At 52.7% G+C, this 18,523-nt stretch overlaps 7 protein-coding genes across 7 annotated transcripts; 2 read left to right on the top strand and 5 right to left on the bottom strand.

The window, feature by feature from the left end:
- Positions 1–1,150: 1,150 nt before the first annotated feature.
- J4E90_009471 (uncharacterized protein) lies at positions 1,151–2,931 on the bottom strand (the record flags this gene model as incomplete). The annotated part of the gene is made up of 3 exons (XM_051438990.1): positions 1,151–2,265; positions 2,314–2,671; positions 2,719–2,931. 3 exons carry the CDS (start codon positions 2,929–2,931, stop codon positions 1,151–1,153), a joined length of 1,686 nt encoding a protein of 561 aa, XP_051287067.1.
- A 4,839-nt stretch (positions 2,932–7,770) lies between these two features.
- On the top strand, positions 7,771–8,416 carry J4E90_009470 (uncharacterized protein; the record flags this gene model as incomplete). The annotated part of the gene is made up of 2 exons (XM_051438989.1): positions 7,771–7,793; positions 7,852–8,416. 2 exons carry the CDS (start codon positions 7,771–7,773, stop codon positions 8,414–8,416), a joined length of 588 nt encoding a protein of 195 aa, XP_051287066.1.
- A 279-nt stretch (positions 8,417–8,695) lies between these two features.
- J4E90_009469 (uncharacterized protein) lies at positions 8,696–9,655 on the bottom strand (the record flags this gene model as incomplete). The annotated part of the gene is made up of 1 exon (XM_051438988.1): positions 8,696–9,655. One exon carries the CDS (start codon positions 9,653–9,655, stop codon positions 8,696–8,698), a length of 960 nt encoding a protein of 319 aa, XP_051287065.1.
- Positions 9,656–11,146: 1,491 nt separating this feature from the next.
- J4E90_009468 (uncharacterized protein) lies at positions 11,147–11,953 on the top strand (the record flags this gene model as incomplete). Its single annotated transcript, XM_051438987.1, has 1 exon — positions 11,147–11,953. One exon carries the CDS (start codon positions 11,147–11,149, stop codon positions 11,951–11,953), a length of 807 nt encoding a protein of 268 aa, XP_051287064.1.
- A 31-nt stretch (positions 11,954–11,984) lies between these two features.
- On the bottom strand, positions 11,985–13,627 carry J4E90_009467 (uncharacterized protein; the record flags this gene model as incomplete). The annotated part of the gene is made up of 2 exons (XM_051438986.1): positions 11,985–13,382; positions 13,622–13,627. 2 exons carry the CDS (start codon positions 13,625–13,627, stop codon positions 11,985–11,987), a joined length of 1,404 nt encoding a protein of 467 aa, XP_051287063.1.
- A 790-nt stretch (positions 13,628–14,417) lies between these two features.
- On the bottom strand, positions 14,418–16,465 carry J4E90_009466 (uncharacterized protein; the record flags this gene model as incomplete). Its single annotated transcript, XM_051438985.1, has 3 exons — positions 14,418–15,926; positions 15,976–16,261; positions 16,314–16,465. 3 exons carry the CDS (start codon positions 16,463–16,465, stop codon positions 14,418–14,420), a joined length of 1,947 nt encoding a protein of 648 aa, XP_051287062.1.
- Positions 16,466–17,129: 664 nt separating this feature from the next.
- J4E90_009465 (uncharacterized protein) lies at positions 17,130–18,431 on the bottom strand (the record flags this gene model as incomplete). The annotated part of the gene is made up of 1 exon (XM_051438984.1): positions 17,130–18,431. The coding sequence occupies one exon, from the start codon at positions 18,429–18,431 to the stop codon at positions 17,130–17,132; it is 1,302 nt and encodes a 433-aa protein (XP_051287061.1).
- Between the last annotated feature and the right edge of the window lie 92 nt (positions 18,432–18,523).

Genomic DNA, 18,523 nt, shown 5'->3' with positions numbered 1-18,523 from the left:
CACTGCTTTTTGGGAGAGTTGTCAGAAGAGCCGTCAATCGCGTCGAAGGGAAGGGGCGCCCGGGGCTGGAGCTTGTGCGCTGATGAGAGGCCGCCAAGTGCTGGCGTGATTGGCAGGCCGTGTGCGCTAGTGGGTCCTAAGATTGAGCCTGCAGTAGCGTGCATGTGCGAACCGCGACGATTGAATATCGATTCGGTGCGACAAACACGTTCAAATTCGAGCTTGCAGGGTGTTCGCCGTCGCATTCACGAGAGTGTCCTGGACGACCGTGGTTGTTGTTGGGAGCCAAAGCAAAGAAACGCGTCACTCGCTGCGCCGTTGTCATCTGACCTGCCCCTTTATCCCAGCAAACGCACCGCACAACGCCCGCTGTATAGCCGCTGCAGGGCGGTGCAACTAACAACTTGACGACGCACTCTCCCGTCATCGTGGCTGGGGTAGCACCATGTTCCTGCCCGCTACCCAATTCCTTAATCACCTTTGTGCGACCATGGTCGCGCATGTCTTTCACTGCTCTCAACAACAGCTTTGTTCACTAATATTGCTCTTCGGCGCCGTTTCTTCTTACATCCGAGACTGCTAGGCGTTTGGCATTGATGCCTGAGGTGGCCAGACCTCGACCTCCAACATCGTGAATGCAACGGCATTTGTAATTCCTGCTGCGTCACATCTTACGACCGTTATGTTATACTCTGGCACTTGGCTCGCCACTTGCGTCAAACTCAGTTGATAAGATAGGTGGACGGCATAATCGCGATGAGTTGTTCTGGTGATGACGCACGTCTGCCATCCAGACCCTTGCCCGGATCGCTGCCCAGGTGTCAACGGTCACGACGCACGACGGCGTGTTTCACGACTCATCCCGGCCGCTCCTGAGACCCAACCGTTGATGCTTGACCCGGTCGAGCGAAGTCTCACCCGCCTGTGCACCAAAAATACATTCGAGGCCTTCTTCAACTTCGATCGTGAGGCGAGTTTACATATGAGGCGCGTCTGTACAACAGACAACATCAATTTCGTTGCTAGGCACACTCAATATCATTGTATCAAGAGATTAACATTATGTATCTGGTCGACCAAATAAGCTCCAACGCCGCGCTGATGCTTCCAAAAAAACAAGAATCTTCATATCCGCACCTGGCCTCTTACATCACGGCTGCTCTTTCTCAACGTCCCCAACCTTATCCTTGTCCACGAAACCCCTCTCCGTGTCCATGGCACCATTCATGTCGTAAGCCTTGATGAACCAACTGCCGAGCAGGGCCACTGCACTAAATGCCAACATGACGATCCAGATGTACTTGAGTGCGTCCGTGTAACTTTCCCTGAGTTGCTCTCTCATCTCTCCCTCAGGCATCTCCTTGATGATCTCCACTAGCCCAGCCGCATCGCGAGAATATTCCGCCGCCAGATCAGCAAGTAGAGGGAACGTAAGCATTTTCTTCTTCATCTGGTTCTGGAAGATGACACCCCCAATGGCAACACCGAGCGTCTGCCCAAAGGCACGGAAGAAGGAGAACATGTTCGCGGCGTAGGCCTGGTCTTTGGCCGTCGCTGAAGCCTGTACGGCCAGAGCCATGGCAGGAAACAAAATGCCCGTTCCAACACCGCCAACCAGATTGAGAAAGATCCAAGACACTGTAGATGTGTTCGGCTTGAGCATGATGAGGAGGCCCATACCGAGTGTGGCGAGGAACCATCCAGCGCGGTTTGCCCATCGATATTGTCCTGTGACTGCGATTGCAATGCCCGTTGCGACTGAAGCTGGCGCCACAGTGAATGTCCACGGAAACATGGCCACTCCGGCAAGGATCGGACCGAAGCCTTTGACAGCTTCGAAGTAGAGTGGCATGTAGTAGAGGAGGGCCCACAGTATGATGCCGTGAATGACCGTCGACACGTAAAGAATGGCAGCGGACGTGTTCTTGAATACCGACGTGCGGATGAGGGGGTTGGCGGCGAAGTACTCGATATACACACCGAAGGCGATCATACCAATGGTACAGACAATCAGGGGCACGAGAGTACGCCATGAGTCCCAGGCATACTGCACTCCGCCCCACGTGACGGGAATGAGGAAACCAGTCGTCGAGGCAAGAAATAGCACCATACCAATCCAGTCGACCTCTCGGAGCTTCGCAAAGAAGGTGCCATGTTTCTGGTTGAGCTTGAGAAAAATTGTCACCAAAGCAGCTCCGAGGCCGAGGAAGGGCAAGTTAACCCAGAATATCCAGCGCCATGATACGTTTTGGGCAAAACCACCACCTATAGGTTATTAGTACGGATTGTTCGGTTGTGGTGTTCAGCACTCACCCAGGAGAGGTCCTGCGACAGTACCGATCGACCACATAGCTCCGAAGAAGCTGAACCACTTTCCCCTCTCACGGAGCGGTACAGTGTCGACTACGACCATTTCTGTCAAGCAAATGATACCGCCACCACCAATTCCCTGAATTGATCGACCAACCAAGACGACGGTGAAGTTGTCGGCCACGGCGGGGATGATTGAGCCAGCTAGGAAGAATCCCAGACTGACGTAGATCAGTGCTTTGCGCCCAAAGATGTGTGAGAATGATCCGAGAACTGGCTGGAAGACAGTTGACGTTAACAGAAAAGACGTTCCGCTCCAGAAGGCTTCAATGGCAGATCCGTGCAGTGCTTTGGCCATGATCTGGGGAATGTTAGCCTAGAAGTGTGCAGTTGATATCATGGACATACTGGTAGCGCGACTGAGATTGAAGTGGCATCCAGTGCGGCCATGAGTGTGATGATACAGAGACTGCCAAAGGCGGCCAGGAAGCGCCATCCAGGCTTGAATTTTTCAGTCTCAGGAGCTTCGAACTTATCAGACGCTGATTCGCTCAAGGGCTCTGTGTGAGGTATGTCGGTTTTTTGTTCGTCCTGGCCGGACAGTGATGAAGGTGTCGTCATGGTATGCTGGTTGCTGAGCAATATTGCGAAGGAGGCCGACCCAATTATATGAGATGGATGCGAGGCTGAGATAGCTACGAGTTGAACGGCTCGTGACGATGATGCCAATCAGATGTTGTCTGACTGATCGTCGCTTTTGAAACGATTGTCAGTCTAGATATACTTGCTGCAAGCCGTGCTTATACGACATGACGGACGAAGATGCCATTTGACCGGTGTAGAATCAGAGCGCAGGAGTATTCACATACACCCCTCGGGACAACATTGCAGTGTAACATCTTTCGACCGGACATCTTACTTCAGCCTCAAGCCATCGCACTAACCACATTGCTCCATCACCTTACAACACCGCGAAAACGTGGTCGGTGCAGCAAGACTTTGGCTTACGGTGGCACTCAAAGGCGCGGCCGAAATCAGGAAATCACTGTCGGAACCAATCAGACTAGATAGCAAACCTTTCAGATCGGGCACAAGACGCGATATGGCGTTTTGGTGCAAGTATGTTTAGCGTGCATGCGATGCTGATGGGCTGCCACATCCAACGCTGTGCGGGGAGTTGTTCATCCGGCTCTAGGCCAATCTGAACTGGCGCGTTTTCGAGTCTCTCCGACGAGAGCAATGTTGACGTTATTGCCTGAAAAATAAGTCTCACATTACCAATCACGGCGGTATGAGTGTGGAGATTGCACATGATGTAGAGTATAGTTGTCGATTGAGATGTCGTACAGCTTACAGTTGCTGATCAGATGGCCGCGCCTCAGGGCCGGAGGTGGTTGAGCGCTAGTCACGAATCCGGCGAAGAGGCTTGGCGTTGCTGGAATACGCGAATTGACATGATGCATGCGTCCCACCCTCTTCAATCGACAGACTGCTTTCATGCAACATCACCCATCATGCCATTCATCGATTCGGACTGGTGCTTGCACAATACATTGTCGTCTTTGGGATCTAGCGCTTAGCTGTGACTGCTTGTCCTCCAGGTGCCGACATGTGGAATCGCGAACTTGGGAAACCCGGCCTCCAGATGCCTAAGCACCTCACTGAGAAGAAACAAAGTGGATGTTCGCAATGAGCTGCTCTACTAGCAGCTGTGTACAGATCTTGCTTGGGCCAATGCGGGGCCGCATTCATTCCGTAGGCTCCAAAATAGAAAAGTTATTGACTTTCGTTTTGCGATAGGGCACCCCTAAGCGATCCGTTCCTGTTGATCGCCACGTGCAGCTCTTGATGGCGCTCTTCTTTGTTTGTAAACTTCTGGAAGCACTTCGGAGTGCGCAAGTAAGGAGTGTGTTCCAACGACTTGTACCTGCTCGCGACGGTCCAGGACGAAGGAGCGCATCTACCTAGATATCCTTGAAGCATCATACCTTGAGGTCATCACCGCCCGAGAACATGGACCGAACCGTGGGGTCCTTCAAGTCCTTCATTCGAACCGTACCGCCAAATCCGAGCACCTTGAGCGACGTCTCGCCATTGACTCCAGGTAGTCAGACACTTTACCCTCTAATCATGCCATTACCGCCGAAGCAAATGGACACCGATGTTAACTTCACTCCATGGATAGCGCCCACCGAATGGGATTCCATTCCACCTGCTCAGCCGGTTCCGGTCTCTGCGACCCGCGAATGCTCCCCACTAATACCAGAGCCGTCTCCCAGTATTGGCAGCATACGGACAGAGTCTTGGTCCTGGTCGGCGGAGACAAGCGACTTTAAGCCTGCACCATTGCGACCTGCACGTCAATATTCGGACCCTGCATCTAACCAACCAACACGCGAACTGTCGAGATCTTCGTCGCATGGAAAGGCCCTAGACACTCTTATCTCTCCCACCTTTTCAACACCATGCGCAGATGTCATATACCAAACATCAAACGATTCACGTAGAGCGAAAGCATACGTATCGTTGGGCATAATGTGGCCGAGAGAGACGAAGACTGGATGCGAATACTGGTCTGCCACTCCGGATGAAGACAGCACTACACGAATATCTCCAGCATTACGAGGGAAGAAATTACCACCATTGTACCGTGCGAGCCCATTGTTGGATGATGAATGCGAGGATGAGGAGCTGAGCGATAAGTTGCTACTTCTAGGCTTCTCGCAGGACTATCATGGTGTACTGGCGGACCAATACTATGAATGCAGAGCTCTTCGACCTCGAAGCAGCGTTCGGAATGTCACCCCAACAGGGTTGTCCATGTGCGGCTGCATACCAATTCCAAAGTTCCGATCGAGAACCTACAAGTCGATGTCAGAGCAGCCGGCAGGAAGAAAGCCTTCGAACATGCGCAGGAAAACTAAAAAGAGGAGCCTTTGGACACCACTCCAGCACATTGATCGAGAAGACCAGCAACCATCCCTCGATGAAGGAACACCCCCGCGCTTTACCAAAGGATCTACCACTCCCCATCAGAAATCTGTTTCAAGCGTTCCGTCCCGAGCTAAGGGCCAGAGGACCAACAAGTCACGCGCTGGATCTATCGAACATACAGAGACCGAAAAACCTTCCCATAGCTCGCAAAGAACAGCCTCTGAGTCTTCTTCCCAAGGATGCCGCAGCGTTCTGTTCCGGCTCCCCAGAGGTTTTGCTCTGGTTCGCCTATCTTCAGCTACAACATCGCATTCCGAAGCGACAAATAGCTGCGATGCTCTTCCAAGTGAGCATGAACGACAAAAGTCGAGCGCAGTATCCGACTACCCCTGGCGCAGGTCATCCTGGTACGATTCATCTCCGCCGACTTCTCCAACCGCGCTCGAATACCCACCTCCGCTTCCAGTCTATACGTCGCAAATTCCGAGGTCTCAATCGGTGGGTCCCTCACCATATCCGGCTAGCAAAACGCGGGTGGAAGAGACACATGACGAAGTACTGCCTGATGAAGAGGATAATAGGAATAGTAATGGTCTGGTGAAAAGAGCACGGGATGTGCGCGATACCTGGCGAAGGCATCAGCGAGATACTAGGCAAGATAAGCTTAAACGCAGTATTAGGGTTGTTGGGCTTGTAGACCCGACATTAGCGGCTGGTTATGAGAAGTCTTGGGGTAGACGTGATGGAGACGATAGCAGTGACTAGGGATATAATATCAAAGCACACAGTTGAGAATTAAGATCCCACGACTAAAGACTACTCGAACTAAAGACTCCTTCCTCGAATCTAGCCATCAAGACCAAGACTCAATGAAAAAGTAGATCTCTTATCGGCTGAGGCAGTGTCCGCGAACGATCCAGCGTTCATACGAAGTACCTCACCAGAAAGACACTCGAAATGCGGTTCGAGCTCTGTTGCTTCTGTATATCCAAGTGGAATAGAGGCCTTACCTCGTACCCCATGACGCGACGTTGTCGCGTCACTGAATCACCCAAGAGCGATTCAGCGAGGAGACCACCGAAAGAGTAGATAGACTGAAGAGTGACTGTAGGTTGACTCGCACCTGTACAGTATCCAGATGGGGGCATGACTCCTTACTAATACAAGACCAGCAAGCGGGACCCATCCTCCGGTGTGGCCCAGAGGTCACGCGCCCGGACGCGTGAGTCCTCCAATCCATGACATGTAATGATAGGCGTTACATATCACCAGATGGGGCGTCTGGCGCAAGAGTCGTCTATCCAGAATTGTTATACAGGTGCCCGCACGTGTATGATGATAGTTCGGAAAGCGCTATCTTCCCGATACTATCAAAGCTGTGTGTTGTTCGTGCAACGAAGCGGGAGGTGAGTGACCGCGAGTCGACCTGCGACAGTCGCAGTGTGACCTCGACAGCTGTTCTGCCACGGCCAGCGTGAGAACAGTGTCACTCTAAGTACCCCAGAGAGGTCAAGTACAAGCCAGCTCGTACTTGCAGGGCGGACGCTCCTGACAAAGAGACCGCTCGTCGCGGATAATTAGTGTAGCGTGCAATTTGACGTTTCGGGGTGTCAGACCTTGCCCAGAACTGGTGGCTGTGTCAGTGAAGTTAGGGATTTGGGAGTGGGAACTGGCCTTACTATTTGTGTCGGTTCGGGAAGGTCTGCATGAGATTTCGCGCTCTCCAATAATTGGGCGCATTTGCGTGGCGAGGGACGCAGGTGGGACGTTGAAGGAGGAGAGAAGGTGAGGGCAAGCGTTATCAAGTAGAAGCTCCGGCTTTGGCCAAGGCGCTAGCGCGGAGTCACGTTAGTAGTGAATGTCGTCGGAAACGTCATCACCACTCCACAACGACAAACAACTTGGTGAAGGTCAATTTTCTATCTCCCGATACAGCCGCTACGATCATTACTACAAGCAGATCGTAGGCCTTTTGACATCCAGGACGTCACATTTGGATTAGACGGTCGTGATAGGTTGACAGAACGAGGGAGTGCACTTCGACCACATCGGCGTCTGGCGCCTACTATGATGTAATGAGCCCAACACTGTAGGTCAATGAAGCGCTCATATGTCTACGTTGGTTTTTTCGGCCCAGAACTAGAGGTTAGTAAAGCGCTAATATGTCTACGATGGTTTATTCAGCCCAAAACTATATGTTAATAAAGCCCTCACATGTCTACAATGATCTACTTAGCCCAGAATTATGAGTCGATCAAACGCCCGGGCGCATTCATCGCTTTCTCAGGCGTTCCTGAAGGTATATTCAATGACATGTAAGCGAATACAGAGGTAACTGTACCTGTGCAGGTAGGGTAAATAAAGCAATGACGTACGCAAGATATAGGCATGTTCCGGCGCAAACGCGAACCGCAAGCGCGCCTCATAACGCTTTGACTCCGCTAGGTAACCTCTAGGGCAACTTATCCTATGTATTTCTACATCTGGTTAACACTCTGTATTCGTTAACTCTAGGGTTGCCTCGACATGACTGAAGATCTAGCTCACATGTAAGCCTCAACCCGGTTGCTAGACAAGTATAAGATGGACACTGACTTCGTATATCAGCACTGCGGCCAACGCCCGCGACTCACCACTGCTGCGACTTCCTGCCGAACTTCGCAATCAAGTCTTCGAATACGTATTCGATGATGTGCGATTCCACGTCGACAAGACCACCACGCCAATCCTATCTCCTCAGCACCACTCCTACTGTATCACGAGCTCTGAAGTGCACGTTCGATTCCTCATACCGTCTACATGTCGCCAGGTCTACGCGGAGACAGCGGTCATGCCCTATCGTTCCGCAGTCCTCGAGTTCACCAGCCCACAAAGGCTCATGAACTGGTTGAGAGACTTGCCACCGGGAGTTAGAGGAAACGTGAGTGAGATTTCTTTCTACGAAAGCAGTGTTGCTTGCCTGATATCGCGAGGAACATCTAGTGAAAGTAGCGTTGGAGCCCAGCAACACGACTGGCTCATTGAGGCCTGTAGCTCGCTTCAAGGCCTAGAACGCGTTCACTTCGGTACTTATACGAGGACGTTCGATACAGAACTGACTGCGGGTGTCGAGTTCCTCCAAGAACAACTCGCCAAGTCGGACGGAAGGAAGGTGGAAGTAGTCCTGCGGTAAGCTGCTCCTTGGGCCTTATTTGGCTGTCTTTGCAAAATATCTAACATTCTTCAGAACCCGCGTACTATCTTAGTCGCAGGTGGACAGAGTATAATCCGGTCCGGTACAAAACCACCTTGAGGCATACGAAGTGACGTGGCTCTCTCGTCTTGTACATCGCCGCGATGATGTCTGCTGCTAAACGGGGTTTGCGATTTGGAAATACCACTAGAAATGTATTTGTATTCCTTGGAAGCAGTAATAGCATCTCGAACTAATTACGAAAGCGTCTTGTCGCCTTCAAACCACCATCTCCCAAATCTGACCACCACCCATCAAGCGCCAAAGGCCGCCCTTGCGATCGCCAGCCACCTCACCTCTGGAAGCCCTCTGGTCGATCGTCTCCCAAACCATTGGTGTTCCTGAGTACCGCGAGTAACTTCCGTCCAGAAGCTCAACATACAGATAGTCTCCGACCGCATAAATGTTGTTGACCACTCTGCCGCTGTCGATCAGAGTCCACCCTCCTGTCGCATTCATCTTGAGAACTTGGTTCGCGCTGCTATCCCATCTGTAGACGTTGTTACCTCCCACGGCCAATTTGGCAGTGTAAGTGCTGTTGACAATCTTCCATTGACCGGCGTTGTAGGGCGCTGGCGTGCGTACGATGGTGCCGTTGTAGAGACGATTCCACATTGTGAGTTCATCGTCGAACAGGATCTGGGTCGAGCTGGAACTATCTGTGATGGGAGGCTGGTCGATGGTAACCCAAGCGCCGTCAGATAAGCGTGCGACGGAGCCGTCTTTTCGTTGTGCAAAGAGCTGATCACCCGCGGCAACGATGTTGTAGACACTCGTGTCTGTACCACTCGTCGACTCCCACTCTCCAGGCTGACCCAGCCAGCGGAACGTACCACCATCGAGGTGCCTCTGCCAAAGGTTGCCGTTAGCGCCGGCGATCTGGTAGGTCTGCTCGTAGTTGTCGACGGTTGTCCAAGCGCTGTTGATGTACCGCTGGATCTGACCGGTTGGGCGCACGATGTAAAGACCATCGTTGGCGGCTGAAAGACCTGAAGATGATGTTACAGTGATGACGTTATTGATCCTCGCGACATCGTCAATCTTGATCCATTTTGGCGCAGCCCTCGACGCTACGGCACTTGAGAGCAGAGAACTGGTCTCTCCTCCGATCTTCGGATGGGGCGATGCAAGGCAAGTAGAGAAGGCTCCGAGAAGCAATTGGATATAAAACGACTTCATGCTCGGACGATACGTGCGGTTGACGAGTTTTGGAGAAGGGTGCTGAAAGCTGCAGCGGGAAGACTGTCTGAGGCTTTATACGTGTTCCAGCGGTGTAATCTAGAGCCTTCGTGATTAGTTTGTAAACCTCGGCTGGTTTGTCACATACATGATATGCAGGTATTTGGCGAAGCATCGTGGACTGTTCCTTCGCTTCATCCCGCTAAGTTGTACTCGACCCTGGACTAGATCGGGGCGTATACCTTGGCATTATTGTGAGGCCTGATGGCGCGTTCTTGTAATTGGCAGGATTGTAAGCGAAGTATATAGCTTCTGGCAGGTGGGAGAAATTGGGATGCGGTTGGTGGATGTGGTGAATGCACGAATGGGTCGCGGACCGACCCGGCAATGTCAGCCTTGGTGTCGAACGTCAAGTAAAGAATCTACAAGTAGATGGATTTGTTCTGCACACTTCCTGAGCACGCGTTTGTTCCTCCATCTCTTCGGCGCTTTGAGGAGCGTTCGATCTACTCGTTGGCACCCTGGGACCCCAGCAAGACACGTCGCGTCGCGTTGCGTAGTTATCCGGCTATATTGAGAGTCCAACGCACCAAGCGAGCTTTCCTGGATGATGAGGATGGGAGGCCTTTCAACAAATTTCTTCGCAGCGGATCCGAATGCTGGTTAGATCATGCATACTGCATGCAATGTTAGACTGTCGACGCGCTCTCGTGCTAACGCAAAAATTGGAAATAGATGCGGCTCTATAGTTCGTGGCGGTATCAGGGTCCAGTGAAAGCGCCGTGCTGGAGAGTCGAGACGTCTACGCAGGATTCCGGAAGCCACCTGGGCATCAAGTTTCGCCTAGCTCGGGGCGTATTGAAATGTAAGCTTCATGGAACAGGAAGGTACTAAATGTGTGGACGGATACGCGGAGGATCGTCCAAAGGATGTTGGTCAGAGACGAAAAGACGACAAGTGGCACATCGCTTCGCGACGCTACCTAGGTAATCTTGGGTAAATGCGTGTCGGGAGCGGCAGAGTCACGTGACCTGGTCATGATTCGAGCGACGACGTTTGGATGCAGATGGCCTTGTGACTCCTGTAGGATTGCAGTAGGTAGAAGTAGGTTAGGAGAAGTCGCTCGTCGGGCGTGATGATGCAGGGCGGTGCGCAAATGGTTCAAAGACCCCGCCGCACCGCTCGTGCCTTAGCGTCACCGCCAGCCCGCCCTGTCACCAGTTCCGTTGTTGACTTCGAGGCCGCAATACTACGTCCGAGCCCGCCAGTCCCCGTCAGACGGCAATGAACTTCTTGAACGGAGCGAAATTAGACCCCTCTCTTCGCCGCCGCCAGTGGGCTTGAGGCCGCTCAAGGACCATGGAGAAACGACATATAAAGGCGACAATCATGTCAATGTCTAAAGTCCATCACAAGCTTCCACTCTTGTATTTACTGCGACCTTAGTCAGACACGTACCAAGATTCCTCCGAAAGCCTTTCATCTTCTCCAATGACTCACCGAAATCGCCTCACAAACGCCCACGTCCTTGTCTTCGGCGGCACTTCAGGGATCGGCTATGCCATCGCCAACATGGCCCTCGCATCCGGCGCGCTCGTAACAATCTCTGGATCTGGCCAAACCAAAGTCGACAAAAAAGTCGAGATGCTGCGATCTCTGTACCCAAGCATGCCAGCCTCCAATGTAGCAGGCATCGCCGTCGACCTTATGGATAAAGAGAACTTGGAGTTCAACTTGAAGGCTATGCTGGACAAAGTGACCGAGGGCGGCGAGAAGAAGATCGATCATATCGCTTTCACAGCCGGCAATCCGCTCTCGCTGCCCAAAGTTGCGGAGATTGAAGTGAAGACCTTGATGGAAGGCTTCACAGTTCGCTTTCTCGCCCCGTGTGCCTTGGCCAAGCTGATTACGACGGGCGATTACATGCCCAAAAGCTCCAATAGCTCAATCACGCTTACTGGGGGCACAAACACACATCGTCCAATGCCGAACTGGACCCTAGGCGCAGCGGTCGGCGCCTCAATTGAGGGCTTGACGCGCGGTCTGGCGGTGGACATGGCTCCCATTCGCACGAATATCGTCCACCCCGGCGCGATCCAAACAGAGTTGTTCCATGATTTCTTCAAAAGCGCTCCCCCTGAGATGATGGAGAAGATGAAGAAGGGGAGCAGCCTGACGGGGGAGTTAGGGCGCCCGGAAGATATAGCGGAGGCATATGGCTGGGTCATGAAGGATCGGTTCGCGAATGGGACGCAGGTGAATAGCGATGGCGGGCGATTGTTGGTCGGTACCGAGTAAAAGGCTTGAGCCCAGCTGTACACAGCATGCTTCATGACAAATCGAGGTTCATTCCCCTTCTCTCGACTTCTTCTTTGACGTGAGTCCACTTGGTGCAGTCAACCAACACACCCTCTAACCCCCGCTTCCGCAGACTCTGTAGCTCTTCCGGACTTTTCTGCACGTCATGCTCAAGCGCGATCTTGAACTTCAACCCCAGAAAGCTGAACACTTCATCCATGCGTCCGAATAGAAGTGCAATCAAGTCCACGTCCTCTTTGAAGCTGCTGTCGCCGGTGACGCGCCACTGAATAACGAGCACGCATGCTGCAACATACAGCGACGATCCGATGTGTGCAGAGAGCAGAAGGTCGATGGATATACGCGACGCATCTCTGACAATCTGCGCGATATTCTGAGCTGCTATCACAGCAAGTGTGAACTGCGAAGCCGACTCCTCGATTGAAACATGCGTCTCACGTCGGTAATGTAGGAGGATTGTCATGGTGTTCAGGATGATGTGTAGCCACGCGACATGACCACGATCAGCTGGTAACGCTTCCAGAATCGAACTCGCTGTGCGCGGGAGGCTGAGATTAAATTTGACAATCATGTCGTCTAATTCGGTGCAATCTTCTGCATATTCAGGGCTGTCTGGAGAGGTGTGGAGAGAACACAACAGTTCACCGACCCGGCCAAGCAGGACGTGTGCTATAATCACGTAGTGAAAGACGTTCGAGGAGTCCTTGAAACCCGATACGGCGTTTATGAGACGCGACAGGTTTCTCGTGAACGGTAAGTTAGTGATGTAGTTATCTCTCAGTTCAGAATTCATGCCCTGGAATATTGCCTCAGCAACCGGGATATCGACCTTGAATTGTATCTCTGGTATAGCATGGGCCCAGCCCGTCGGCCATGCATGCATTCGATCCATGATGAATAGTAGCCAAAGTGCTCGTCGAGATTCTTCTCGCTCGAGTGCTGACTCGCGGTTGATATTATCAGAAGCACATGAGTATTCGTTAATGGGTATTGTATCAGAGAGGTGGTGGCTGGCATCCATACGGTTCAAGCCGAGCACGACAGCCTGCCTCCAGGCTTTCCCCAAGAAGAGCCAGCTAGCAGAGTAGTCGCCAATAGTCCAAGCGTGGAACACAAGGAGTAGTACAGCCTGTATTGTGCGGACAGCCGGGTCAGGTCTTCGCCGTGTCAGATCGTAGGAGAAACGTGCTTGTTCGTACCAGTCTTTCGAGCGCTTTCGGATTGAGGCGTCTGGATGATACCTAGCTGTTACGCAGCACATGGCATATAGAAGAAGCGGTGCATCTTTCTCCATATCACCACATTCAACCTTTGCCAGAAAGCTCTTCTTATGGAAGCAAGGAAACATGTGGTAGAGATGTTCGAAGAAGAGTTCGCCGAGTTGGAGGATAACATGTCGTGGGGGCAACTGTAAACTCTCCAATATATCCAAGTCTAGCGTACTGGCGGAATGTTCTGCGGTAGATCCCGGGGTGGGGTAATGTGAGCTAGGTGCTACGGGTTCTGTGATAGTGGATCTGGGAAGATCGAAGTTCATGCCCGAGAATTGCATGAAGTCTGGTGACTCAAAAGGCATCGTATCGAAGCCTTGCGTTCGCGCCGGTGATGCCGAAACATGATGCTCTGTTCGGCTCGTTGATGACGTACCATCATCTCGGGTTGAGGCCGTGACAGCGTAGTCGCATCTGAGATTCAACTTTCTGCACAATGAGCAGCTCGGGTGTTCTGCCTGTAGCAAGCAACCTATCATCAGCCCCTAGCCGGCATGCGTGGACGGTGGTGCACATACATCGCATCTCTTCTTGCGCTGCCGACAGCTCTTGCAGGCCTGCTTACGTTTACTAACAGAGGCAGGAATGGTTAGTGTCTGCATCGCGATACGATAGCGGGCGAGTAGTGCACCTCACGGAATGAGAGGAGCCCTGGAGTGAGGATGCCCAGCTGGTGCTGTTGTCGCACTAGTCCACGGGTCGGTTACGAGCGGATGCCGACGGATATAGCTCGGACTTAAGCTCGTTTAAGGAAGAGAGTAAACAGGTCTGCAGTCTACATTAAGATAAAAGTAAATAAATTACGTACTGTAAGATTAACGTAGGCCCTAGAGTGTTTAGTATTATTCTTTAATAAGGTAGTTAAACGCAGGACGGTAGAACTAAGATATATATTGCTGGTTCGATGTACAAGTGATGAACCAGCTGAGGTCAAACCGGAAGCTAGGAGCCTATATTGTCGTTGGGTCATTTACTTTGCGTGTTTTCATCTTCATGTAAGGTCTACATTGCCGTTCGGTCATTTACTCTGCATGTTTTTATCTAGATGTCAGGCCTGCATTGCCGTTAGGTCATCTACTCTGCATGTTTTCATCTAGACGTAAGGCCTACATTGTCGTTGAGCCATCTACTTTGCATATTGTCATCTTGATGTAATCTGCAAACCTACCTACTCATTCATCATCCTCATCATCCTCATCCTCCCCAAACTCAACCCCATACTCAGCACAGACATCCCACCGGTCCCCCTTCGCACTCTTACTAACATACTTGGTGAACCGCAACACACCCCGATCCCTCAGCACAATAGCGAGGTTATTCCAAGCTGCAGGCTGACTGAACAAGATACCATCGTCCTCGTCGTCAGCCGCAGACTTGTAGATAGCAGGATCAGCCTTTGCTTTGCGGCGCTGACCTGCACCAGTAGACGTTGAGGCTTCGCCGGTAGGCACGCTGGGGTGATCGGCATCGTCTTCGCCGGCCATGTACATTTCGTAGCCGCCGACCTCCTCTTCGGGCTTGGGTTCCGGTTCCTTTGCTTTGCCCTTCTTTTTACTCTTTTTGCTGCTGCTGCCGTTTTGCTTGGGTTCTTCCTCGGCGCCTTCTTCAGGCTCTTCGTCTTCGTCACCCCAGCCGCGAGAGGGCGTGATGCCGAGGCAAACTTCTAGCTGGGGGTCTTCTTCCTCGTAAGCGGTCGCGAGTGTGTAGTCGAGACCTCGCCGGAAACGGCGCGCGAAGATGTTGCTCTTGGTGAGTGTGATACCGGTGACAAGAGAGATCCACTTCATGAACGCTGGGTGCGGGAAGAGGATGTCGACGAGGTCGTCGTATGGTGTCATACCGTCGTTCTCGGGGTACGGTGTGGTCGGTATTGGCTGAATAGCTTTTCGGTAGAGATAGCGCTGCTTGTGTGGTGGTCGTGCGACACCAACCATCGACTCCTTGGAGTGCGGGTTGTTGGGTAGGCTTGGGTTCGCCTCGTGGTCTTTCGACTCAAGGTACTCCCGTAACCGCGCGGAGAACTTATTAGACAGGAACTGTGCCAGTCGTAACGACGACTCGTCGCCAAACATGTTTGACAGCTCCTCCACTGTGTCCGGAACGAGGTAGTTTGGGTTCATAAACTTGATCAGGAAATCAATGTCGTTTTCAGTCAGCTCGTCGTCCTCTTGTTTCGCCTGCTCTTCCCAGTCTGGGTTGTCGACCCAGTGTGATTGCGGCTCGTCGAAAACGTCCGCCTTGCCTCCCTGCAGTTGGGCAAGCGAGCTCTTCTCTGCCAGCTTCTCTTCGAGACCCTCTTCGTAGCCTTCCTCGCCCTCTTGCGGAATGTGGAACCACCCGCTGATGGCCATGCGAACGCGACCACCGTCTTCTTCTGCCTTCTCTTCCAACCCTCTCCTGTAGACCTCCTCGACGTCGTGGAAACTCTCGCCAGGCTGAACGGTGAAGAAAGAGAGCTGATTCCATGCCGGAGGTATCGATAGCGAAAAGTCTGGTTGTGGCACCCTAACCTTGTCGCCGTCTGGTGTCTCGAGGTGCTCGGTTGGGTACAGTCGTAATGCACCTCCCCATTCTGGCTTCCAAGGAATGTCAGGGTCCAGCAGATACAGAATCCAACTTACACGCCGGCTTCCGATGACGTCGTCGTGGCAAAGCAAGTGACATCCTGGTGTGTATACATTCTGCGCCGCAGTCAGTACAGTTCCTCAGACAATGCGTCGCGCAACCTACCACTGCCATGTCCGTCTTGACACCACTCAATGGCCCAGATCCTGTTATCGAAGATAGGTACTTGCGAAAGGCAGACGAGTACAGCGAGTCGCGCAGGGTGAGCAGGGAAGGCAGGCGCTTGAGCGCAGAGTCGTGGAGGCCATCGAGGTTTGCGAGATCGCCGGATTGATGAATCTTGTAGATGTCTGTCTCTTTGGGAGTAAAGTGGATGTGCTCGCGGATTTCGTTGCGGACATTGCGTAAGAGAGTATCGTCGACGAGGTTATGAATTACGGCGTGCTTGTAGCTATGGTTCAATTAGAACGTCATGGGTCGAAAGTGCGGAGATTAATGCATACGGCTGCGAATCCGCGTATTCGCTCGTATATCCCTCGAGTACTTTGCTGTCGAAGAGACCGCTGCGGAAATTGTTATGCGCCTCGTCGTCGGAGATGGCTCTCTTCTTTTTCGCCTTGCCATGCGCAGGCGCCTCATTTTTGCGCTTGGCCATTGCGGAGGTTTAGCGATAATTCCGGTAGGTTGGGAGAAAGTTCAGCTGTTGCGGAAGAGCAATTGAGGGAAGCTCGAACATAAATTTGGTCGGCCTTGGACGTGGAAATCGCCGATGCTATCGCCTGCCTCACACCACAATAGCTCCACCTAGCCGTCTGCAGCATCATGACGAAGATTACTTCCCAGCGTGGCCATGTTCTCCTCATGTTGACCGATCATGCTTCGGCGCAATAGCAGCTAGTGCTTGCGAAACTATGCTCAGATGCGTCCACGACCTCGTACACAGCTTGCGGGATAGGCACTCGCTAACGTGCGGAGAGCCAACCACTCCGGTTGGCTGATCCCCCGGGGAACATGTGTCCGGTGGCGTCCGGCGTTTAAGTTTAGTATCACGATGATCCATTCCCAACCTTCATGTGAAGGATGACGACAACTACAGATAAACACGGTGTTGGTTTGATTGATTATGAGTAGCAACTGTCTATTGGGTATCTCGAAAGTGATCGACATGCTATAACCGGGTACGCCTACCGAATGCGCTGGGCGTCTCGATACAGGATTGTTGCAAGCATCTCGGGGGTATTGATATCCGCGTGACTTCAGCACAGCTGAGCTGGATCAAGGCAGTGGTGACCGCGAAGTCGTAGTCCGCCGCGGCACACCTACTCCTCCTGGCCTCCTGCAAGCAGCTTGGCCATCTTCTCCTCCAGCATCTTGACATCATTGCCAACGGTCTTGACATTGTTGACCGTGGTGGCCTCGGCCTTCTTGTAGTCCCTCTCCAGAACCTCAAGTTGGCGCTCCCACCGCTTGATCTCCTGCTCCTGCTTTGATTGTCGGCTTTCTAACTGAGTCAATACTTGATCGGCTTGCCAAGCACTTGTGTGCACGAGTCGCAGTGTGCGCAGACGCTCGAGGACCAGAGGAAGAACGGGCGACAGCTTATCGATGGAAGGCAATGTGCCATACAGCGCGTTGATCTTAGCCTCTTGGTCTGGATAGGTCACCGCCTTGTTGTCGCCAGAATTTGAGCTAGCCTGTGCAGCTTCATGCCGAATTTCCTTCAGATGCTCCGCTTCTGCTGTGAGCTTCTTGACGTTCTGTGTGACGGCGTCCAAGTTGTTGCTCGAAGCATCCCCAATCAAGCTGAGCGTCTGCTCCAACCTCGTCAGAGTAGAAGCAACAGGAAAAGGCGTTTGGTCACTGAGCTCCGGCATTGTGTTCCCGTTGAGGCCCAGATTGTTCTCAATCTGCGTTATGCGCTTATCAAACTCTGCCGCGTGGTTCAGCACTACTTCGAGCTGACCCCTCTGAATCTGGGTGCCTGGTAGCGGCGGCTTGTTTGCGATGGCTTCGCTGAGCGTCGTGCTAGGATCAAAGGGCTTGTAGCTCTCAAACTTTTGTACCGTCCGGTCGAGTATAGCTTGTGCGCCCCGTGCCCCGCCCTTGTGTGCTGTGTATATGGTGTCGACTTTGCTTGCTATGGTCTCCATCAACTCCCTCGGGTCTTGCTCCTCAATCTTGGACTTGTCCCCGCTCTCCACTCTTCGTTCGTACTCCTCCTCCAACCCGGCTAGCTCTCGCTTGATCCGCAATAGCTTCTTCGCAAAGCCTTCCTCTTCTTCATCGCTGTCGTCTCCTATTATCTCGCCTCGCCTTCGCTGGCGCCGTGTTGATGTGCGGTAGGACTGCCGTTGTGCGGTGATGTTGTCCGAGAAATCGACCCCGCGGGCGTCTATCCGTGAAGGCTGGAAGCGGTTGCGTGCTTGATCTGGTTGGAGTCGCTGGTGCCGAACTGCTGAGTCCCTCGGGTCGTCACCGTCGCCTTCGCCGTCGGACTCGGAAACGGCGGTGGAGGCTTGGATTGTAGACACATCTTCGGCGAGCTCGGGGGTCTCGTAGATGTCCGGAGCGGTGTCAATGCCCGGGAGGTTGTCGTATTTTGGCCTGGTTCCTTCGGACATGGCGGTTGGCTGCAGGGAGGGGCAACGCTGGTTTGGCGCAAGGTGGGTGTGTGCCAGGGACGCGTTCGGAGTGGCAGTCGCGACTTGCGCTA

This window comes from Alternaria incomplexa, assembly GCF_024043165.1.
Source record: "Alternaria incomplexa strain BMP 0042 chromosome Unknown scaffold_16, whole genome shotgun sequence".
Classification (NCBI taxonomy): Eukaryota; Fungi; Ascomycota; class Dothideomycetes; order Pleosporales; family Pleosporaceae; genus Alternaria; species Alternaria incomplexa.
This window is presented reverse-complemented; position numbering and strand designations above follow the sequence as displayed.